At 41.0% G+C, this 25,676-nt stretch overlaps 1 protein-coding gene and 1 pseudogene across 1 annotated transcript; one reads left to right on the forward strand and one right to left on the reverse strand.

Moving 5' to 3' along the window:
• The window catches only part of LOC137295261 (galactosylgalactosylxylosylprotein 3-beta-glucuronosyltransferase 1-like), a 128,877-nt pseudogene that overhangs the window by 96,602 nt on the left and 6,599 nt on the right, over positions 1-25,676 (reverse strand).
• Positions 3,237-14,846, forward strand: LOC137294985 (uncharacterized). Its single transcript, XM_067826221.1, has 7 exons — positions 3,237-3,317; positions 10,950-11,115; positions 11,479-11,953; positions 12,466-12,612; positions 12,809-12,942; positions 13,502-13,977; positions 14,472-14,846. Exons 3-6 carry the CDS (start codon positions 11,916-11,918, stop codon positions 13,546-13,548), a joined length of 366 nt encoding a protein of 121 aa, XP_067682322.1. The 5' UTR covers positions 3,237-3,317; positions 10,950-11,115; positions 11,479-11,915; the 3' UTR covers positions 13,549-13,977; positions 14,472-14,846.

Here is a 25,676-nt window from a genome sequence, read left to right on the forward strand (position 1 = left end):
AATTTTAATCCAAATAAAACGGAAACCGTACTCTTCACTCGTAAACTTAATACTAGTCCCAAGCCTACCCTATACATGAATGACATGCCCGTTCAAGAAGTGAAAAATCATAAGCATCTCGGACTAACATTTCAGGACGATTGCTCGTGGAGTACTTATATTAATGAAATTGTTAAGAAAGTAAGTCCGATGATAAATTGCCTGAGAAGCTTCAAATATCGTTTAAATAGGAAAACTTTAGAGCTGATGTACAAATCTTTCATTTTACCTAATTTCGAATATTGTAGTCATATCTGGGATAACTGCACTCTAGAAGAGTCACTTTGTCTCGAAAATCTCCACCTTGACGCACTGCTCACAATATGTGGCGCAGTCCGAGGAACGAGCCACCAAAAATTATACAATGAAACTAATATAAAGTCACTTAAAGAAAGAAGAAAGAACGCTAAATTGGTACCATTCTACAAAATGTGCAACAACATGGTTCCTGACTACTTAAGTAACCTTATCCCACCCGCTGTCTCAGAAAATAGCAATTACAACCTTAGAAATAGTAAGCGATTAAATACTTTAATGTGCAGGACGCAACTGTATTCGCGCTCCTTTCTCCCAGATACAGTTAGAGTTTGGAACACTCTGAGCGTAAAACTTGCAAACTCTCCTTCGCTGGGAGAGTTCAAAAGAAATCTCCAGCACTCCAGCTCACACATCTATGATGTATACTACGGAAATCGATTCTGTCAAATAATACATTGTCGCCTCAAGCTCGGGATAAGTGACCTAAACGCAGATAGAGTAAATAGACATATCTTTGATAACGCCCAATGCAGTTGCGGCTACCATAACGAAGATGTCCTTCATTACATATTTTGCTGTAAAAAATACGAATTAATCAGACGTCAAATGTATTTCTATAACAACGGTTTTTCCCTGCACGCAGTTTTGAATGGAAGCCAATCAGAAAGTGGCCACACAAATCAGAAAATTCTACAATCATTACATAACTTTATTACTCTGAGTAAAAGATTTGATAAATTTGAATAAGGCATCGTAAATTGAAATCTAAGTTAAAACGAAGCTTAACAGCTGTCAGTCATTATGGTCTTGATGGTGTTTATTATTACAGTTGCATGCAATTCAGCATTGTTCCAAATTCAGTTTTCTGAATAAAAATATGTTTAACCCAAATATCCTTCCTGGGACTTAATCAGGCTATGGGGGGGGGGGGGGGGGGGGGGGGATATATTCTCCAGGTAACACCAGCTGTTTTTTTGTGGTTGAGCTGAAGGATTACCTGTTGCATGTAATTTCAGTAATAATGTATAATCAGTATAAGACTGGTTTTGGACATATTCTTACAGATGTAAAATGTTCTGTTTTATGTTTTAAGAGATAGGTTTCATCAAAAACAACAATGACGGAGCAATACAGACTAATCCCATTATTTATGCATATACGTATTTTGGGGTCCCATATTACACGTCATTATATGGATGGACTAGTGACTTTAATAGATATATCCTTTTCAAAATCGCTAAGGCATTTCAAAATCAAATTTAACACAAATATATTTTAAAAACTAAATTGATTGTTTATTCCTTTGTAAATGTTTGTAACGTTTTCAGACAAGATATTCTTATACGATGTTGTATTAGCAGTAATTCGACTTTATTTAAGACTTTAGTTGTAATACCTGCTAGTCATTTTCTTAGGTTTTTCAAAATGCTAACTGCATTTTCCCCATGAATTTACTTTCACAGACAACTGTGAGGCAGGCTCTACGGAATGCTGAGTCTGTAGAAGGAATGACCCTAAATCCACAACAGACGTAAGAATATACTTTAATATGATTTAAATACAGTAACTGCAAGAGTTTCAATACATTAAACCATTCAACAAGTAAAACTTCAGGTGTTTCTACAATAACCTCGACATGAATTTATCTTCATTGTGCTGACAATAAATTTAGAATTGTATTTTTTTAGGTTGGAAACAGGACAGAATAAGGACGCTAAGGCAGCTCTCCCTGTTATTTCGCACGCTGAGTTTCAAGGTATTGCAGTTCTGCTTAATGCTCTGTCCTATATGCCTCAGTGCACAACAAAAAATGAGCACAACCCACTGTCATATACTAGTAAATAAGAATGCTCATTTCTTGAGCTCCAAACAGTAAAATTATGTAACAAAATGTGATGTTCATGGGCGATTTTGTTCAACCGTTTGAATCGGGTGCATGTGTTTGGTGACGAAGGGATGCAACAGGCAGACCTCCCCAGCCATAAGAAAGCAAAATATGAACAAGTATTAAAGAATGCACAACTACAATGCTACCCCATTGTTTTTGATTGTATATTTGATAATAATGTGTAACATATTTTCCGTAAATTTGTAAATGGAATGTTTTTGTACGAAATTTAATCTTCCTCTTGTTATAATCTGTAAATAAACATCTAGTGTAAGCTTGACACTGTCTCTTTGTTTTGGGATAATTTAATTTGCATGAAAGACGGGAGTATTATAAACGTGAAACAAATTCCGCATTAAAGAATACCATTTCCATCAACAGTGCAGTATTGACCATGGAGCACTATCAAGCGAACATCAAATTTATTTCAATGTTATGATATGCTAAATTCCTTGTTCATGCGTTATAAACCAAATTCAGCACATTACAACTTTCACCACCTAAACAACCCACTCCTCGGCGCATTATCGCGATGATGACACTGCAAGATGTCAAACCAGCCTACAACTCCTCAGAAACAATTTCAAAATGTTTTTTTATCCAATTTTTTATCCAATAAAGATGTAGCAGAGTAGCGAGGGAAATGGAAGCAGTGTGACTCGCCACACCTCAAATATGGTTCCTATGCCATGTGAATAAACCGACAATGCACAAAGTCGAACGAAGGCCATTCTGTGTTTTAACAGGCACAGGGTGGTTAAGAACTTACTAGTATTTGGCGTTACCACTGTTGATCACGAGATAAAAAAAAACCCAAACATATGAAATATCAACATGTCAAATATTCCACCACTATAAGTATTAGTAACATATATTCCATTATATCAGTTCTGCTGTTTGTAAGAAAATAATAAAATTACAAGCATACAATCGCGATTCAGAAGTGCAATATGTTGTACGAGGGAGCCTATATAGAGTATTGTAGAGTATCCTTGGTTGTACTTGGACTTTCGTCCCTCGTAACGAAGCCCGCGGGAGACCAAACCCAGTCATAGATGGTGCATGTGCACTCAAGGGTAACGACGGCTACCGATTGTCTGCTTCGTTTGCTGATACGCCGAGGGCTCATAAGGTGAGGCAAATAGTGTGTTCAGAAATATGATGTGTTTGATGGGCATTTTAGAAGTATGGCGAGTCACAAGAAAGAAAGATTCTTTATGGATAGCAACTTTTTGTATTGTATATGATGCGTCGTTTCACTATGGATTGATATACCGTTGCCAAACAAAATCATATACACTATGTTGTTATCCATAAAGAATGTATGTAGAGATGTTGGGTTTTGTAAACCCATCTCTGAATTTGCGTTCGATCCTATCAAAAATCATCTCAGTAGAGATGGTGAACGACTGGAAACTGTAATTCGTCCAAGTACAAAGCAGGACTTGAAACTGAAAAGCGTTTGCACCAGTTTCCGTGAGATCCAGTCATCCGAGAAAAACGGATGTAGTTTCTTTGCAACCCATAGACATAAAATCATGTCATATGTACAAGTATCACATCTGCTTAATGTGGCTGAGACAGGACTCGGATGCATAAGTCATCAATCAATTTATTTTGTTTATGGCGTATAGCCTGATAGGTGTTAAGTTTAAATTGCATGTGGTCAATGATTGAAGCTGTGTATTGCATATTGTCTTTAGCAGACAGGCAGCCATACATATAGGTGTCAATAAACCAGACATTAAGCTTTCTCTGTGATAGAGGCTTCTTCTTACAATCAACATGTTTTTTATGTAACGAGTAGATCATTTACTTGTTTGTGTACACAACGAAGATTAGACTACTGCTCACGATCTCATACTCCTTTTTCCCCCAGCGCTGGGGGAAATTTAGTGAATCGCTTGAACTCCGAATTCGAGGTGTTTTTCCATCGCGTTTTTTTTCTTTATAGGTTGAATTGGCATTTTTTATGATTTGTTTCGGTAACTGCATACCAAAAGGTATCAGAATCTGCAAAGTCATGTTTTCCTTTTTCATGTGACCTTTTAGAAAGTTTCGGTGCATGAGATAACCTATCAAAATAATACAACATATCAATAATGCCCTATGTTCCAGGGTGGGCAGTTCTCTCTGGAGGTCTTGATGTTTCATTTTCTTTGGGAGCAGTGTCTGGCCAGCACTATGTTGCACCATGTTCAGTTTATTAATTTGCGTCTCCAGTCCAACATGAAATTTATCATCTCGAAAACGTTGGGATGGGCTTTTCCAACAAGTTACTTTAACCTCCCATGCCAACCTCCAACCTGTTATTTGTCCAGGGCACATTTCTGTCATGGACTTCCATTCCTGAAGGTTATTGTTTAGTTATATTAAATATAGCAGTATGTGTTAACTGCAACTAGCCCATGTGCAGCAGGTGTAGTCGCACGAAGCCTAAAATTCTTCAGTTGGCTTATGGGACTTCTTGCCTCAATGATTTTATGGGATTGTGGTGGATTGTTGCTTGGCTGACCACAGAAAGGAAGAATCAACAGAAACAACAAAAATCAAATATGATTGTGAAATATTTCAAAAGGTGACCTATCCCATCTGTATCACTGGTACTATTGGTAAAAGCTGGATCGACCACATGATTCATAGCAACATATACTGTCATGTGTTATGTTATCACAACACAATCTCTATCATTTAGCATATTATCAGAGGTGACAAGGTGATATTGTTTATGGTTATTGTTATTCACTGTTCTCAAACACAAAGTAAGTGGGATACTGAGTCGGAATTCTTTTCTAAACAGCTTGCGCATAGTGAAAGACACACCCATGCATCTTCACTCCACCGAACACTGTAGTAAGAGCATCAGCATCCTACCACTAACAGAGTGACCCCTGTCCACTGAACAGTGGTCTGTCCCACTCTTATTTCACGCCCCAATTACCTCATTAATTATGTCGAGGGGTCAGACTGTAATTAGCCTATGGGATTTATTAGGTGTGAATTTGAGGCCTTGCAAACCGTTGTACCACCACCCACCAGTTATCTCCCCTTGTGGATCTTTACAAATTGCAAATGTCTTCTAAACGATCATCTTCCCAAAATTGTAAATGTCTTGTAAACATCATCTTTACAAAAGATTTACAAGCTTGTAAAGTTGAACATTTTTTCCAGTGATGTAAGATGGTGACGGTGCGCCATGCATAGGTGGATGTTGTGGTGTACTCCTGTATGTCGGTGGCGGTGCACCATGCATTGCTGGATGAGATGGTGGTGGCTCATGTATGCCTGTGTTGGTGCCCCATGCATTGGTGGATGTTGTGGTGTACTCATGTATGCCGATGGTGGTGCGCTATGCATTGGTGGATGTTGTGGTGTACTCATATATGCCGGTGGCGGTGCACCATGCATTGCTGGATGAGATGGTGGTGGCTCATGTATGCCTGTGTTGGTGCCCCATGCATTGGTGGATGTTGTGGTGTACTCATGTATGCCGGTGGTGTTGTGCTATGCATTGGTGGATGTGATGGTGATGTCTCATGTATGCACTAGGTGGTGCACCATGCATTGGTGGATGTTGCGGTGTATTCATGTCTGCCTGTGGCGGTGCGCCAAGCATTGGAGGATGTTGTGGTGTGCTCATGGTTGCCAGTGGCAGTGTGCCATACATTGGTGGATGTGATGGTAATGTCTCTTGTATAAGAGTGGTGGTGCCCCATGCATTGGTGGATGTTCTGGTATCCTCATGTGGCTGTGGACAGTGCATTGCTGGATGTTGTGGTGTACTCATATATGCCGGTGGCGGTGCCCAGTGCATTGGTGGATGTGATGGTGGTGTCTCATGTATGCCGGTGGTGGTGCCCCATGCATTGGTGCATGTTGTGGTGTACTGATGTATGTCAGTGGCGGTGCACGATGCATCGGTGGATGTTGTTGTGTACTCCTGTATGCCGGTGGTGGTGCGCCATGCATTGGTGGATGTGATGGTAGTGTCTCATGTATGGGTGTGGTGGTGCCCAATGCATTGGTGGGTGTTGTGGTGTGCTCATATGTGCCTGCGGTGCTGCACCATGCATTGGTGGATGTTGTTATGTACTCATATATGCCTTTGGCGGTGCTTCATCCATTGCTGGATGTGATCGTGGTGGCTTATGTATGCCTGTGGTTGTTCCCCATGCATTGGTGGATGTTGTGGTGTACTCATGTATGCCTGTGGCAGTGGACCATACAGTAGTGGATGTGATGGTGGTGCCTCAGTAGGCCGATGGTAGTGCTCCATGGATTGGAGGATGTTGTGGTGTGCTCATATATGCCGTTAGAGGTGCACCATGCATTGCAGGATGTGATGGTGGTGGCTTATGTATGAGGGTGGGGGTGCAACATGCATTGGTGGATGTTGTGGTGTACTCATGTATGCCAGTGGTGGTGCCCCATGCATTGGTGGATGTTGTGGTGTGCTCATATATGCCGCTAGCGGTGCACCATGCATCGGTGGATGTGATGGTGGTGGCTTATGTATGCCTGTGTTGGTGCCCCATGCATTAGTGGATGTTGTGGTGTATTCATGTGTGCCTGCGGTGGTGCCCCATGCATTGGTGGATGTTGTGGTGTTCTCATGTATGCCGTTGGCGGTGCCCCATTCATTGGTGGATGTTGTAGTGTGCTCATGTATGCCAGTGGCGGTACACGATGTTTTGGTGGATGTTGTTATGTACTCATGTATGTCCGTGGTGGTGCCCAATGCATTGGTGGATGTTGTGGTGTGCTCATGTATGCCAGTGGCGGTGCCCCATGCATTGGTGGATGTGATGGTTGTTTCTCATGTATACGTATTAGGGTGGTGGTGCCCCATGCACTTGTGGATGTTGTGGTGTACTCACGTATGTCTCTGGCGGTGCACCATGCATTGGTGGATGTTGTGGTGTTCTCATGTATGCCGGTGGCAGTGCCCCATGCATTGGTGGATGTTGTGGTGTACTCACGTATGCCTTTGGCGGTGCACCATGCATTGGTGGGTGTTGTGGTGTACCCATGTATGCCTATGTTGGTGCCCCATGCATTGGTGGGTGTTGTGGTGTGCTCATGTGTGCTGGTTGCCGTACACGATGTATTGGTACATGTTGTGGTGTACTCATGTATGTCGGTGGCGGTGCACCGTGCATTCGAGGATGTTGTGGTGTACTCTTGTATGTCGGTGGCGGTGCGCCATGCATTGGTGGATGTGATGGTGGTGTCTCATGTATGAAGGTGGGGGTGTTGTTATATACTCATATATGCCTGTGGTGGTGCCAGATGCATTGGTGCATGTTGTGGTGTTCTCATGTATGCCGTTGGCGGTGCCCCATGCATTGGTGGATGTTGTAGTGTGCTCATGTATACCGGTGGCGGTACACGATGCTTTGGTGGATGTTGTTATGTACTCATGTATGCCCGTGGTGGTGCCCAATGCATTGGTGGATGTTGTGGTGTGCTCATGTATGCCAGTGGCGGTGCCCCATGCATTGGTAGATGTGATTGTTGTGTCTCATGTATACGTGTGAGGGTGGTTGTGCCCCATGGATTTGTGGATGTTGTTGTGTACTCATATATTCCTGTGGCGGTGTGCCGTCCATTGGTGGATGTAATTTTAGTGGTTTATGTATGTCTGTGGTGGTGCCCCATGCATTGGGGGATGTTGTGGTGTAGTCATGTGTGCCGGTGGCCGTACACGATGTATTGGTACATGTTGTGGTGTACTCATGTATTTTGGTGGCGGTGCGCAATGCATTGGAGGATGTTGTGGTGTACTCTTGTTTGTCGGTGGCTTTGCCCCATGCATTGGTGGATGTGATGGTGATGTCTCACGTATGAGGGTGGTGGTGCTCCATGCATTGGTGGCTGTTGTTATGTACTCACGTATGAATGTGGTGATGCGCCATGCATTGGTGGATGTTGTTGTGTACTCATGTATGCCGGCGGTGGTGTCCCATGCAGTTGTGGATGTTGTGGTGTACTGATGTATGCCGGTGACGGTGCACCATGATGTGGTGTATGTTGTGGTGTACTCTTGTATGTCGGCGGTGGTGTCCCATGCATTGGTGGATGTTGTAGTGTGCTCATGTATGCCGGGGGCGGTACACGATGCTTTGGTGGATGTTGTTATGTACTCATGTATGCCGGTTGTGGTGCCTAATGCATTGGTGGATGTGATGGTTAGGTCTTATGTATGCCTGTGGTGGTGCCCCATGTATTGGTGAATGTTGTGGTGCACTCATGTATGCCGAGTTCGGTTTGCCATGCATTTGTGGATGTTGTGGTGTACTCATGTATGTCGGTGGCGATGCGCCATGCATTGGTGGATGTTGTGGTGTACTCATGTATGTCGGTGGCGATGCGCCATGCATTGGTGGATGTTGTGGTGTACTCAGGTATGTCGGTGGCGATGCGCCATGCATTGGTGGATGTTGTGGTGTACTCATGTATGTCGGTTTCGGTGTGCCATGCATTGGTGGATGTTGTGGTTTACTCATGTATGCCGGTGGTGGTGCCCTATTCACTGATTTATGTTGTACTGTACTCTTGTATGCTGGTTGTGGTGCACCATGCATTGGTGGAAGTTGTGGTGTACTCATGTATGCCTGTGCCAGTGCCCATGCATTGGTGAATGTTGTGGTGTGCTCATGTGTCCCGGTGGCAGTGCACCATGCATTGGTGGATGTTGTAGTGTACTCATGTGTGCTGTTGTCGGTGCCCCATGCTTTGGTGGATGTTGTGTTGTACTCATGTATGCCGGTGACGGTGCCGCATTCATTGATTTATGTTGTACTGTACTCATGTATGCTGGTTATGGTGCCCCATGCATTGGTTGAAGTTGTGGTGTACTGATGGCGGTATACCGGTGCCAGTGCCCATGCATTGGTGGATGTTGTGGTGTACTCATGTATGCCTTTGGTGGTGCACCATGCATTGGTGGATGTTGTGGTGTACTCACATATGCCTTTGGTGGGGCACCATGCGTAGGTGGATGTTGTGGTGTGCTCATGTATGCCTGTGGTGGTTCACCAGGCTTTGGTGGATTTTGTTATGTACTAATGTGTGCCGTTGGTGGTTTCTGATGCATTGCTGGGAGTTTTGGTGTACTCGTGTATGGAGGTAGCAGTGCGCCATGCATTGGCGAATGTTGTGGTGTGCTCATGTATGCCAGTGGCGGTGCGCCATGCAGTGGTGGATGTTGTGGTGTACTCATGTATACCGGTGGCGGTGCCCCCTACATTGGTCGATATTGTGGTGTACTCATGTATGCCGGTGGCAGTGCCCCATGCATTGGTGGATGTTGTGGTGTACTCATGTATGCCGGTGGCAGTACACCATGCATTGGTGCATGTTGTGGTTTACTCATGTATGCCGGTGGTGGTGCCCCATACATTGGTAGATATTGTCGTCTACTGATGTATGCTGGTGACGGTCCGCCATGTTTTGCTGGATGTGATGATGGTGGCTCATGTATGTCAGTGGTGGTGCCCCATGTATTGGTGTATGTTGTGGTGTGCTCATGTATGCCTGTGGTGGTGTACCATGGATTGGTGGATGTTGTTTTGTACTCATGTATGCCGACGGCTGTGCGCCATGCATTGGAGGATGTTTTGGTGTACTCAGGTGTGCCGGTGGTGGTGCCCCATGCATTGGTGGATGTTGTGTGTACTCATTTATGCCGATGTTTTTCCCCGATGCATTGGTGGATGTTGTGGTGTACTCATGTATGCCGGTGGCAGTGCCCCATGCATTGGTGGATGTTGTGGTTTACTCATGTATGCTGGTTGTGGTGCACCATGCATTGGTGAATGTTATGATGGTGTCTCATTTACATGTATTGTGATGTACGATGTTGAAATGACTTTTTCACTGTAAACAAAACGTAAACCAGACATAGTGAAATTAATATTTCGAATCCACGTCAGTTTATCTTGCAGCTGAAAATTTAAGTTTTAGAATTTTATTAAACTTAGGATAAAAGTTGTTTAACAAACGATTATAGATTCAAACCGTTATTACTGGTTTTATATTGCAAGGAGGTAAGCGCAGCAGTTAGAACAGTGAAACAAGTGCACGTGCGGTACGTGATGAGCGTTAACTTAGACCAACCCAACTTCTCGACGTTTTATTTAATGTGCACCCCAAACCCCCTGTAATACAAACAAAGAAAGTGATTTGAAATTATGATCGTTTGTTTAACAACTTTCATCTTAAGTTGAATAAAATTCTGAGAATTAAATGTTCAATTGGCAAGGTATAAAATTATAAGAAATTTGCCATCGTAGTTTCATTTTATTCGATTTACGTTTTTGTTTAAAGAGACATTCATCGGTACGCTTTCACGGCAAACGGACTGTAATCGCAGAATAACACGAGTGAGTCACGAAAGCGATGAGCAGTGATAAGCACATCACAATTTACAACATTCCCACCCACAGACGACAGTTTGTTTTAATTCGTTTACATTGAATGTTCCATACACCTTTGTCACTTTGGGTTTAACTTGTAATTATAAATTTACAGTGGGTTATACCTGTATTGTATTAGCCGTTGATTATGTTTTAGTTATATTGTCTTACATAAATAAATCTGTAATTAATGAAAGAATATTTTTTCGTTTTGTTTCAATAATGAATATTACCAGGTCTTACTTGCCTCACGCTAAATAATTAAACATGCCTCTGTGCAAACACTTGTGATTGAGGTGCTTTCAATAGCTCTAATCCTTTGTTTCGGGTTCGGCAACTGGGATTAGGTTGCGTAAGCGCGCGACCCGAAGCGAGCGACTGAAGCCCGCTTGGAGTTTGAGCACCCACCTATAGTGATGTGAAATATTCGTCGTGGGGACAGAAAGTCTTGAAATCCTGTAGAGGTAGGACGACTTCAAGGATTCTTCGGAAGGGCGACAGAGGACCAGACAGGTAGGTGTTTCCATATCTATTTGGAAGAAAATATGCATCTTCATGGATATTTGTTTTATATACAGTGCACACTCATTCTCTCATAGTACACAGCCATTTAGGTATAGATGGGAAAGGTTGATACTGGTTTCTGCATGTAAAGGGAGTGGTAGTGTAGCCTAGTTGTTCAAGTGTTGGCACGCCATGTTCAGTACCATTGATCGAGTCCTCACTTAAATACTATGCCCAACGCCTACGCATGAGGCCCGTCGTTGGGATATTGCCCAAAGCGGCAGAAAACCACACTTACTTGCTGTTGTTAATCCAATCTACATCCGAGAGAAATGTGATTACTGATGCTTATGCATGACTCATTTCTTTCAGACGCAGGAACCCTGGCACACTCTGGATTTGGTGTTGTGTCACTCTAAACCCTTCCACCTGGACTTTAGTACACTGACTTTCCGAGGGTCCGATGGGATGAGCTTTTGTCTCATGGTGGCTCCATTGTGCGTCTGCTCTCCGCGTAGCCCCCTGCCGAGCGTACATGGAGTAGGTTCGGTGCTAGGGCCTGGCTGTACAGTCAGGATGGTTGTTACAGCAACCCAACTAGTTTAGGGTTGGCACACTCTGTGGCCCCAGTCTTTTCAGCACCCCCAGTAGACCCAATGCTGACTGCACTTGACTGGTAGATTAGGGGTTAGTGTAGATAGGGCCCCCTTCGTGCATGCCCTGTACGATGCTATCTATAGATAGTATAACTTAGTGTTAACCCACCATTCCGTCCTTCAATAGGTAGTTCGAGACAAAGCAAGTCCCGGATGGTCACTTTGAAAGTCAGTGTACTGGCCACCTGCTGGTAAAGTATTCACTATTTCAGTTTAAAACTTGAATTAAATTGTTTTTCACGTCCCGACATATTTGCTTTGTATTTAAATGTAAGGGGATCGTCGAATAACCGAATGGTTAAAGCGTTCGCTCATGACGCTCCAAACAACCTATTTCGATTTCCCATCTGAATGATGTGTGAAGCATCTATTTGTTGTTTCTCACCGTGATATAGCTAGTATATTGCTGAAAGCGTGGCAAAAGGACACTCATGCAGTCATAATCTGTGTGAGAAGCATAAATTATGTAAAGTGTTCTTTGCCTTTTTAAGTAGAACCGTTGCTTACGCATGCAACTGTTCCTTTCAAACAATCTTTTGAATAAACCATAACATGCAATGCATCCTTGTTTATCATGACGTCTACTGCAAAATTACAACTTGAGTTTCATGCTTGAGATTTTACGTGTAGGCATATAAGTTGCATTTATGCACACAGTAAATGCCAGCGATGTAAACTATATTCTCTTTACTGTTATGAGCAGGGATACAATCGTCCTGGGGGCGGAAATGGACCCTGAAGTCCCCCAGAGGCAGGACGACTGCCAAGAAGATATTCCGTGGACAGAAGTGGATCAAGGTCTCTTCTGGCGGCAGGACAAAGACCACAAAGACGCCAGACTACCAGGAAGGCAAGTTCTCCAAACTATCTTTTGAAGACAACATACAATATATTCTTGTTGACAATGACGTCATGAGCAAGTTACAACTTGTATTTCAGGTTACAGCGTTTTCCTGACCAAAAAGCATATGCTTTTAATATTTATTATCTATGTAGTAAGTATCAGTGATGTGACACATTAACCTATTCGTTATCGTTACTATTAGGAACGTGGATGCCATCGTCCTGGGGGCGGAAATGGACCCTGAAGTCCCCCAGAGGCAGGACGACTGCCAAGAAGATATTCCATGGATAGACGTGAACCATGGATTCTTCGGAAGGGTGACAGAGGACCAGACAGGCAGGTGTTTTCAACTCTATTTGGAAGAAAATATTTGTTTCATATATAGTGCACACTAATTCTCTCATAGTATACAGCCATTTAGGAGTGCGTGAGTTTAGTTTTACGCCGCACTCAGCAATATTCAGCATTAAGGTGACGGTCTGTAAATAATCGAGTCTGGACAAGACAATCCAGTGATCAACAACACGAGCATCGATCCGCGCAAATGGGAACCGATGACATGTTTCAACCAAGAAGTCAGCGAGTCTGACCACCCGATCCCGTTAGTCGCCTCTTACGACAAGCATAGTCACAGCTATTTAGGTATAGATGGGAAAGGTTGATACTGGTTTCTGCATGTAAAGGGAGTGGTAGTGTAGCCTAGTTGTTCAAGTGTTGGCACGTCATGTTCAGTACCATTGTTCGAGTCCTCACTTAAATACTATGCCCCACGCCTACTTAACGCTGGAAAATTGTGCAAAGCGGCAGAAAACCACACTTACTTGCTGTTGTTAATCCAATCTACAAACGCGAAAAATGTGATTACTGATGCTTATGCATGACTCATTTCTTTCAGACGCAGGAACCCTGGCACACTCTGGATTTGGTGTTGTGTCACTCTAAACCCTTCCACCTGGACTTTAGTACACTGACTTTCCGAGGGTCCGATGGGATGAGCTTTTGTCTCATGGTGGCTCCATTGTGCGTCTGCTCTCCGCGTAGCCCCCTGCCGAGCGTACATGGAGTAGGTTCGGTGCTAGGGCCTGACTGTACAGTCAGGATGGTTGTTACAGCAACCCAACTAGGTTAGGGTTGGCACACTCTGTGGCCCCAGTCTTTTCAGCACCCCCCAGTAGACCCAATGCTGACTGCACTTGACTGGTAGATTAGGGGTTAGTGTAGATAGGGCCCCCTTCGTGCATGCCCTGTACGATGCTATCTATAGATAGTATAACTTAGTGTTAACCCACCATTCCGTCCTTCAGTAGGTAGTTCGAGACAAAGCAAGTCCCGGATGGTCACTTTGAAAGTCAGTGTACTGGCCATCTGCTGGTAAAGTATTCACTATTTCAGTTTAAAACTTAAATTAAATTGTTTTTCACGTCCCGATATATTTGCTTTGTATTTAAATGTAAGGGGATCGTCGAATAACCGAATGGTTAAAGCGTTCGCTCATGACGCTCCAAACAAATCTATTTCGATTTTCCATATCTGAATGATGTGTGGAGCCGATATTTGTTGTTTCTCCCCGTGATATAGCTGGTATGCTGGTAAAAGCAGTGTGAAAACGACACTCATGCAGTCTTGATATGTGCTGGAAGTATAAATTATGATACAGAATACTGTTTACCTATATTAGCAGAAGCCACTGTGTTCTTCCAAACGATCTTTTAAAGAAAACATAAAGTGCCTCCTTGTGTACAATGACGTCTACTGTCAAGTCACAACTTGATTTTCGTGTTTGAGATATGTTCTCGTGGAATCATATATTTTGCATTTATGCACACAGTACAAATGATGTAAAATATGTTTACCTTTATTATCAGGAGCGTGGATGCCATCGTCCTGGGGGCGGAAATGGACCCTGAAGTCCCCCAGAGGCAGGACGACTGCCAAGAAGATATTCCGTGGACAGAAGTGGATCAAGGATTCTTCTGGAGCAGCATGTGGATGTTTTACTGTTCGGATATTTTGTGACAATGTACTCTGCGTGTCTACTACTGTAAACCCTCCAGTAGAACAGGTAACGTTGCATGCGTTGAGGGAACACGGTTCCAGAGGGTTTTTTTTCTCAAAAATGTTTTTTTATCTCTGGTTTTACGTGTCGGGCTTCAGTTACCTTTGACCTTGTTCAAATCTCAAATCCATGTTGGGAATGATGACATTAATAAAACATAATCCGCACAGCTGGTCCAATTGTACTTGTTTGTTTTGCTGTTTTGTTTGTGAAACTTGTGAACTCGAGAAGAATTGTTTTTGTCCATGGAAATCGGATGTGCACGACTTTATCGCCTTGTAGGAGTGCTTGTTTTTAGCCATATACTGCCATGTACTGCTAAACACCGCCAACACAGAAACACATCACGAAACAACTCCAACATTAAAACAATAGATCAATACACGGGGTATTCTAATGTCTACAAACCAGAACTTACAATACAAAAGCCTATCAACATTACTAGATCACATCGCACAAAAATGAATTGTTTGTTAGTTCTCTGCTCTGTATAGGCACTAAAACTACAATGGTGGCCATATTGGCAGCCATTTTTGAATTCTGGGTAATATCAAATTATTCCATGTAACATGTCACTCTAGAGGTAAACAGGAAACAAAATCTCGTCTCAAAGAGTAAGCTGTAAAACATTATATTATCACGACATGACCATACAAAATCACCTGTTTTGTGCCCGAGTCACCATTCTAGAAGATACAAGTGTCAAAAAACATTAAAAGTATCAACATTGGCCGTAAATGGACACATTCGGTGTTAATTTTTATGTAATGTAACTGCCGAGAAGACAATTCAAAATGACGGTCATTTTCACTATTTTCAAAAGCAAATATATGTCAAAAAATATACACCCTTTAGCAATACACAAAAGTCACAATGACAGTGATCAGATTGATATTAGTAAAACTATCCATGATTAACTTTGAGATGCTGTCGGCCAGCAAACCAAATGTCATGAAAAGGCTTACAGACCTCCACCACATAAAATGGCCTGTGAAAACCAGAGTAGTAAAGGCATTTTCATGAGTTAAAGACATCATACTAACTGAAGATAGTGTCAAACAAACTCAGTACTGGGGAGGCTACGACATCAGAGCTGTAAGCCATGGTTAGTGTAATATGGTTAATCATTCGAACCACCCACCCACCACGGAGTATCACAAGGACAATGCTAAAAGCAAGTGGGTCTCCAACTTACAGCACCAAGGATACTCGGATGATCTACTCCAGCAGAAGAATTAATATTCATATTTCTACCAGATTGGCCCATGAAGCCATATTAACTACTAGGTCGAAAATATCGGGGTTCATATTTTTCATACGATGACCTAGGGGAAAATATTACTTTGTCATGGTGAGGTGATGTCGTGAGCAATGCAAGGACGCCACGTCTCCTCTATAACGTTGCGTTCTAAATGAGGCCATTATGGGTAATTATTCAGAATAAATCGGATTTAATGCAAGGCGATGTTTTGTCTCCAATTCTATTTTCATTTTATCTCAGTGATTTTGAGACCCCCTTTTTTAAGATAACTGAATTTCTTATCAATGTAAATCCCTAAGTATTTTTCTGTTACTATATGCAGACGACGTGTCCTAATTTCTGAATCAGTTGATGGTTCACAAAAGCAGTTAGATTCGTTGTTGAATTACTCCACTGAAGTAAAAAAAACTATACATGTAATTCTATGGCTTATGCAGAATTGGGTCGTCTCCCTCGCATATATCAGAGACAATTTAACATGATGAAGTATTGGTGCAAGTTGCTTTACACAAATGATCTTATCCTTCGAAATTATTATGAATGTCTTTTGTGAGAAGTAAAGAACCGTCGTGTTAATAGCTGGGCGTATCAGGGGAACAATATTTAATCTAACATTGGTATCAATGAATTATGACATAGAGATGAAGTATGTCCTGCATACCTACCTTCTTACATACGAAGTTTCGATCAAGCATCTCAAGAGATTGTTGTTATTTATCCAATTGATCACAATGTGTAATTTATATAAATATTATTGATATTTGTACTCAGTTGTGCTGTATTACCTATGTAAAGCTATCCCGCACATCTTCGGGAAATATTTATCTAAATTCCGACGTAACTCTCGTAATTCAACTATAGAAACAGCATGTTGAAATAACAGAAAGAAACTATGTTTTTTTATGAAGACGACATTGAAGACGAGTTGCATTTTATACTAGTATGTCGTTTTTTTATTAATTACAGAAAACTGTACATAAAACCATATTACTACAGATGCCATATTACTAACATATAAAACCATATTAGTACAATGCATAAACGCATTCAATTTATGTATGTAAAACAGTTGTGTAATTTAGGTGAATATTTGTATAAAGCTTCTTGTCTCAGAAATGAAATGATGCTAAATAATAAGGTACTTTCTGTACATTCTACATTATAATCAGTGTTTCGTCATCCACCTGTGCCAACTTTCGTCTTTGTAGGCACGACTGATTGTCTGTAAAGGTAAATTATGAATCTCAATCTGACATGGGCACTCATACAATGGTATAATATATCACTTCATATAATGGTATAATACATCACCTGAATCATCCAAACGTTCATCGATAGGTAGGGGTGGCCATTCTTCACTGAGTCGTGTTTGCATTATCCCAAGATTGATACTAAATGTGATTTCAGACACGTGTAAGGAGGAACCATTGTTATACCATTCAGTAAGTTAGACTGGTTTATCGGAATGGAATCGATGACGAAAAAAACAGATTGGAATAGGCAAGGCGGGATGAATGACGTCTTTAACACGAGCCGAACCGGGGGCTGTTTTGGAAATAACACTATGCAATTTGTGTCAGCGGTTTCTGGAAAGCAAATTAAGAGTTACTGGAGAAGCGATAGATTTAATGCCTTTCAAATACACGACAAGTTGTACCACGGGGCGTTCAGATCAGATGTGATTTCATTCCGACTTTAAACACGTTTTCTATCAACATTACGGTTCGGGTGACTTATTTTCTATGCAGTCATTCTTGTGAATTGATGGATGTTGTGGTGTGCTCATGTATGCCGGTGGCGTTGCACCATGCATTGGTGGATGTTGTGCTGTACTCATGTATGCCGGTGGCGTTGCACCATGCATTGGTAGATTTTGTGGTGTACTCAAGTATGACGGTGGCGGTGCGCCATGCATTGGTGGATATGATGGTGGTGTCTCTTGTATGAGGGTGCTGGTGCCCCATGAATTAGTGGATGTGATGGTGGGTGTCTCACATATGCCGGTGGCGGTGGACGATGCATTGGTGGATGTTGTGGTGTACTCGTGTATGCCGGTGGTGGTGCCCCATGCATTGGTGGATGTTGTGGTGTACTCATCTATGCCGGTGGTGGTGCCCCATGCGTTGGTGGATGTTTTGGTGTACTCACGTATGCCGGTGGCGGTGCGCCATACTTTGGTGGATCTTGAGGTGTACTCATGTATGCCTTTGGCGGTGCACCATGCATTGGTGGATGTGTTGGTGAGCTCATGTATGCGTGTGACGGTGCGCATGCATTGGTGTATGTGATGGTGGTGTGTCATGTATGTTGGTGGCGGTGCGCCATGGATTGGTGGATTTTGTGGTTTACTCATGTATGCCGGTGGCGGTGTGCCATGCATTGGTGGATGTTTTTGTGTACTCATATATGTCAGTGGCGGTGCGCCATGCATTGGTGGATATGATGGTGCTGTCTCATATATGAGGGTGCTGGTGCCCCATGCATTGGTGGATGTTGTGGTGTACTCATGTATGCCGGTGGCGGTGCCCCATGAATTGGTGGATGTGATGGTGGTGTCTCATGTATGAGGGTGGCGGTGGACGATGCATTGGTGGATGTTGTGGTGTACTCATGTATGCCGGTGGCTTTGCCCCATGCATTGGTGGATGTTCTGGTGTTCTCATGTATGCCAGTGGTGGTGCGCCATACATTGGTGGATGTTGTGGTGTGCTCATGTATGCTGCTGGCGGTGCACGATGCATTGGTGAATGTTGTGGTGTACTCATGTATGCCGTTGGCGGTGCGCTATGTTTTGGTGGATGTGATGGTGGTGGCTTATGTATGCCTGTGCTGGTGCCCCATGCATTGGTGGATGTTGTGGTGTATTCATGCATGCCGGTGGCAGTGCACCATGCATCGGTGGATGTTGTGGTGTACTCATGTATGTCGGTCGCGGTGTGCCATGCATTGGTGGATGTGATGCTGGTGCCCCATGCATTGGTGCATGTTGTGGTGGACTCATGTATGCCGGTGGCAGTGCACCATGCATTGGTGGATGTTGTGGTGTACTCAGGTGTGTCGGTGGCGGCGTGCCATGCATTGCTGGATGTTGTGGTGTCCTCATCTATACTCGTGGCAGTGCGCCATGCATTGGTGGATGTGATGGTTGTGTCTCATGTATGAGGGTGCTGGTGCTACATGCATTGGTGGATGTTGTGGTGTACTCATGCAGAAGAAAAAAAATGTTGATTTACAAAAAATTACAAAATTTAGATGTCATATTTACAAATATTTACAACGATTCTAAAGGTGATGTTTACAAGGCTTGTAAATGTTTGGAAATTTAGGAAGGATTTTACCACTACTTCTTTCAATTTTTGCCATTTCTCAAGAATCCCCATGACTCTTTAAACTTAATTTATTATTTCTTTTGTTCTGTTAGATTTCTTACTGTTGATATGCATAATGGATCTTGCATGTGACATATTTATTCATGAAAACTGAAGGAATAAGCCATATTTTGTGTAGTCCATTTGTGCTTTATATCAATGCAACTGCGTCTGGTGCGTGAAAACATGAAAGTTCATGTGTACGGCCAGCATTGATCCATATACCAAATACTTGTGCCTGTTAAAACAAATGTCTTGCCTTTGTTCGAGATCATCATCCCAAGCTCATTCCGATGATTTTACCACTCTACTCCATGGGAACTATATGCATTCTCTAAATAACACCTGTCACTAGACCTTTTATGTTGGTGCTCATTAACGGTGATATGCAATGGGCGTATTCAAGAAATCTCATAACATGTCAATAGATAATTGGTTGTGATGTCAGCACGTGTGGATTGGAGCAAGTAGTCAAATGAATTAATAAAAATCATTGTGTAACAAGATTTATATAATCATTTACAAGAATTATGTTACAGAATATTTAAATGGTGCGTGCCGGTCTATCATTTGTTTGTGTATGTTCGGCGTACATAATTTTTTAATCTATTATTCATACATAAAACATAACTTACATAACTGTACAATCTGCTTTGCATTTGGTGCCTTTCGTGAATATAAGAAATTCTTAAAGTGCTACACAATCATACAATCAATCAGTGTCAACAGCGATAGTTCACTTCATACACAACTGACCCAACAAGATGGGAAAAAACTTTTCCATACTCTGTTATGGTCTTCCTTTCTGCTTGAAGATGTTTTTCTTGTCTTAGGTCTATGGTTACTTCGGTGAGCATCCACAATTTTACCATCAAGACACCAAAAATAATTATCTTACCAATAACATTCTCGTAAATGTTCTATATTGATACAATTAGTTTGTATGTGTGGAATGCACTTTACAAAGGTAAATAAACCAAAGTTCTAATACAAGACTATCATATGACAAACCTTCTAAAAGAAGCAGTGACGAAGAGGTAGGCAGATCTTAAGATGGACAGATTATTATAAGATCAGATAATTCACTATTTCCATATAAGATTGTCTTCAAGCTTTACCCATGTTTGTTATTCAAATTTATATACATATGTGACAACACATGCTGCATTTAAATTTTGTATTGTATGTTGTATGGTACCGGTGTCGATATAAACTGTAAAGCTGTTCACAATCCCATGTCATTTTTTACCAATAAATAACAAACACAATAATTAAGCACAAAAATGAGATGTGTAAATCATTCCCTCTGCTGGTGATGGCTGTGTGGGATTAATTAAACGAGCAAACCCAGTTGAGCATGCCTTATAATTCTCTTACTCTTAAAATAAACAACTTCAGTCCAAAGAGGATACCACTAGTGGGATTATTTGGCCGATTTGAGTTAGAGTTTTGATAACACTTAGTCTTGATGAACAATAGTCTATTTCAACAACATAGTCAATTGGTAAAATTCATATTAAAGTGACATACCTTTATTTACATGTTTCACAAACCGTTGTGTACACGTGCACTGTCCATTGTATTTCTTGGTTGGAGAAGTTACAGAGAGGAAGAGTAACTCAAAGTAATTTGATGACCTATATCTAAATACATATATGAACACCCGATGGGAAAATGCAGTTGCTCATTGCACACCAACATACGGACATTTTTGCTATCGTGAATTTGAGACTTTACATCTACAAACCGTTCAGAATGTCTGTCTTCAGAGGGCACATTCAGGTGAGTATATTGCAGATGATGCAAGTATATTATTTGTAAAATCAGTAAGGCAACCCTGATGATGCCATGTGTTCCTTCAGCAGCATGGTTGTTGAGAAATCTTACACTCAAGACTACCATATCATTTAGCAGGGAGCTCAATATACAGAGTCGTAGAGTATCCCTGCCATTCAGTAAGTGTTTAGTATATTGAATCACGATGTGAGAACAACAGCCCGACTAACTGTCTGATCAAAGGTTTATTACACGTCATAAATATCCTTCCTGGGACTTAATCAGGCTATGGGGGTGGAATATATTCCCCAGGTAACACCAGCTGTTTTTGTGGTCGAACTGAAGGATTACCAGGTAAAAGATATTATTCTATCTGTTGATATATCAAAAGCTACCGGTCCAGATGGAATAGGCAACAGACTACTTAAACTCGTAGGCGCTAAGATATCTCCATTATTGTCACAACTATTTAACTTGTCTCTTCAAACTTCCAGGTATCCTTCACTCTGGAAAGAAGCTCTGGTCACACCTCTTCATAAAAAAGGAAGTAAAAACGAATGTTCTAACTACCGTCCTATTGCTTTAACAAGTTGTTTAGCCAAAATTTTCGAAAAATGTGTTTTCAAACATGTGTTTAATTACTTAAGAGATAATGGAATATTATCTATTCTTCAGTCTGGCTTCATGCCAGGCGACTCAACTACTAATCAGTTAACTTATTTATATGATTTTATTGCCAAAGGACTTGATCAAGGAAAAGAAATCCGAGCAGTATTTTGCGACATTAGCAAAGCGTTTGATAAGTTTTGGCATGAAGGTATCATTTTTAAGCTGAACAAATACGGTATTAATGGTTCCCTCTTAAGATGGTTTGAAAGTTATCTAGAAAATCGAACCCAAAAGGTTGTTATAAACGGATATAAATCCGATAGCAAACCCGTTTCAGCTGGCGTACCTCAAGGATCTGTTCTTGGACCTTTACTTTTTATAATTTATATAAATGATATTGTTGAAGGAATTGATTGTAATGTACGCTTATTCGCGGACGACACGTCAATTTATGTAATAGTCGATGACCACACGATAGCAGCGGACAGTCTAAATAGTGATCTTAACAGAATATCTAACTGGGCCAATACATGGCAAGTAAATTTTAATCCAAATAAAACGGAAACCGTACTCTTCACTCGTAAACTTAATACTAGTCCCAAGCCTACCCTATACATGAATGACATGCCCGTTCAAGAAGTGAAAAATCATAAGCATCTCGGACTAACATTTCAGGACGATTGCTCGTGGAGTACTTATATTAATGAAATTGTTAAGAAAGTAAGTCCGATGATAAATTGCCTGAGAAGCTTCAAATATCGTTTAAATAGGAAAACTTTAGAGCTGATGTACAAATCTTTCATTTTACCTAATTTCGAATATTGTAGTCATATCTGGGATAACTGCACTCTAGAAGAGTCACTTTGTCTCGAAAATCTCCACCTTGACGCACTGCTCACAATATGTGGCGCAGTCCGAGGAACGAGCCACCAAAAATTATACAATGAAACTAATATAAAGTCACTTAAAGAAAGAAGAAAGAACGCTAAATTGGTACTATTCTACAAAATGTGTAACAACATGGTTCCTGACTACTTAAGTAACCTTATCCGACCCGCTGTCTCAGAAAATAGCAATTACAACCTTAGAAATAGTAAGCGATTAAATACTTTAATGTGCAGGACGCAACTGTATTCGCGCTCCTTTCTCCCAGATACAGTTAGAGTTTGGAACACTCTGAGTGTAAAACTTGCAAACTCTCCTTCGCTGGGAGAGTTCAAAAGAAATCTCCAGCACTCCAGCTCACACATCTATGATGTATACTACGGAAATCGATTCTGTCAAATAATACATTGTCGCTTCAAGCTCGGGATAAGTGACCTAAACGCAGATAGAGTAAATAGACATATCTTTGATAACGCCCAATGCAGTTGCGGCTACCATAACGAAGATGTCCTTCATTACATATTTTGCTGTAAAAAATACGAATTAATCAGACGTCAAATGTATTTCTATAACAACGGTTTTTCCCTACACGCAGTTTTGAATGGAAGCCAATCAGAAAGTGGCCACACAAATCAGAAAATTCTAGAATCATTACATAACTTTATTACTCTGAGTAAAAGATTTGATAAATTTGAATAAGGCATCGTAAATTGAAATCTAAGTTAAAACGAAGCTTAACAGCTGTCAGTCATTATGGTCTTGATGGTGTTTATTATTACAGTTGCATGCAATTCAGCAATGTTCCAAATTCAGTTTTCTGAATAAAAATATGTTTAACCCAAATATCCTTCCTGGGACTTAATCAGGCTATGGAGGTGCAATATATTCCCCAGGTAACACCAGCTGTTGTATTAGCAGTAATTCGACTTTATTTAAGACTTTAGTTGTAATACCTGCTAGTCATTTTCTTAGGTTTTTCAAAATGCTAACTGCATTTTCCCCATGAATTTACTTTCACAGACAACTGTGAGGCAGGCTCTACGGAATGCTGAGTCTGTAGAAGGAATGACCCTAAATCCACAACAGACGTAAGAATATACTTTAATATGATTTAAATACAGTAACTGCAAGAGTTTCAATACATTAAACCATTCAACAAGTAAAACTTCAGGTGTTTCTACAATAACCTCGACATGAATTTATCTTCATTGTGCTGACAATAAATTTAGAATTGTATTTTTTTAGGTTGGAAACAGGACAGAATAAGGACGCTAAGGCAGCTCTCCCTGTTATTCCGCACGCTGAGTTTCAAGGTATTGCAGTTCTGCTTAATGCTCTGTTCTATATGCCTCAGTGCACAACAAAAAATGAGCACAACCCACTGTCATATACTAGTAAATAAGAATGCTCATTTCTTGAGCTCCAAACAATAAAATTATGTAACAAAATGTGATGTTCATGGGCGATTTTGTTCAACCGTTTGAATCGGGTGCATGTGTTTGGTGACGACTTCTTGCCATAATTCTGTAATCACTCTATAATATACGTCAGTTTTACTGAAACAAAGTTTCTGTCAGGGTATTGTATTTTGTTTGTTGCAGTGGCTATGACAAGATCTTTGCAGACAAAAAAGGAAACCGTCTCAAGAAAGAAAAACAACCAAAACAAACACAATGATGTCATGAGAAGAAGTTCCAGAAAAACTACAGTAAGTAAACATGAAAACCAATTTAAGTAGCTTTCGGGAATCAAGAATTAGATGACATTTTTTAAAGAGGATGCACTACATAACTTGGCTTACCATCAATTAGAAAGGAAGAAGGCATGTTAATTGATGAATCTTAACTGAGATGATATCAATTAACAAGGCTTTAGGCCTTGTTAATTAATGAACCGTTACTGACATGACTTGCTCATCAATGAACAAGGGATTAGGCCTTGTTATGTGTTGAGGTTTTGTTCAAGGCTGGGAGATTCAGTAACAATCACCCCTCAGTATTAATCCGTGTGATCTTTCAAAGGAGAAAAAAGGTTGTACCATACAACACCTGTGTTCTAATGCACTAAATACACAAGTATCAATAATACCTGCTATGAGATTATGAGAATAACCATTGATTCTATTTTCACATTGGTTTACCATTCACTTAATGCAAGTATAATCATATTGACTGTTTTCTTCAGAAATCGAGTCGAAGGGATGCAACAGGCAGACCTCCCCAGCCATAAGAAAGCAAAATATGAACAAGTATTAAAGAATGCACAACTACAATGCTACCCCATTGTTTTTGATTGTATATTTGATAATAATGTGTAACATATTTTCCGTAAATTTGTAAATGGAATGTTTTTGCATGAAATTTAATCTTCCTCTTGTTATAATCTGTAAATAAACATCTAGTGTAAGCTTGACGCTGTCTATTTGTTTTGAGATAATTTAATTTGCATGAAAGACGGGAGTATTATAAACGTGAAACAAATTCCGCATTAAAGAATACCATTTCCATCAACAGTGCAGTATTGACCATGGAGCACTATCAAGCGAACATCAAATTTATTTCAATGTTATGATATGCTAAATTCCTTGTTCACGCGTCATAAACTAAATTCAGCACATTACAACTTTCACCACCTAAACAACCCACTCCTCGGCGCATTATCGCGATGATGACACTGCAAGTTGTCAAACCAGCCTACAACTCCTCAAAGAATTTCAAAATGTTTTTTTATCCAATTTTTTATCCAATAAAGATGTAGCAGAGTAGCGAGGGAAATGGAAGCAGTGTGACTCGCCACACCTCAAATATGGTTCCTATGCCATGTGAATAAACTGACAATGCACAAAGTCGAACGAAGGCCATTCTGTCTTTTTACAGGCACAAGGTGGTTAAGAACTTACTAGTATTTGGCGTTACCACTACCAAACATATGAAATATCAACATGTCAAATATTCCACCACTATAAGTATTAGTAACATATATTCCATTATATCAGTTCTGCTGTTTGTAAGAAAATAATAAAATTACAAGCATACAATCGCGATTCAGAAGTGCAATATGTTGTACCAGGGAGCCTATATAGAGTATTGTAGAGTATCCCTGGTTGTACTTGGAC

This window comes from Haliotis asinina, chromosome 8, assembly GCF_037392515.1.
Source record: "Haliotis asinina isolate JCU_RB_2024 chromosome 8, JCU_Hal_asi_v2, whole genome shotgun sequence".
In the NCBI taxonomy this organism is placed as follows: Eukaryota; Metazoa; Mollusca; class Gastropoda; order Lepetellida; family Haliotidae; genus Haliotis; species Haliotis asinina.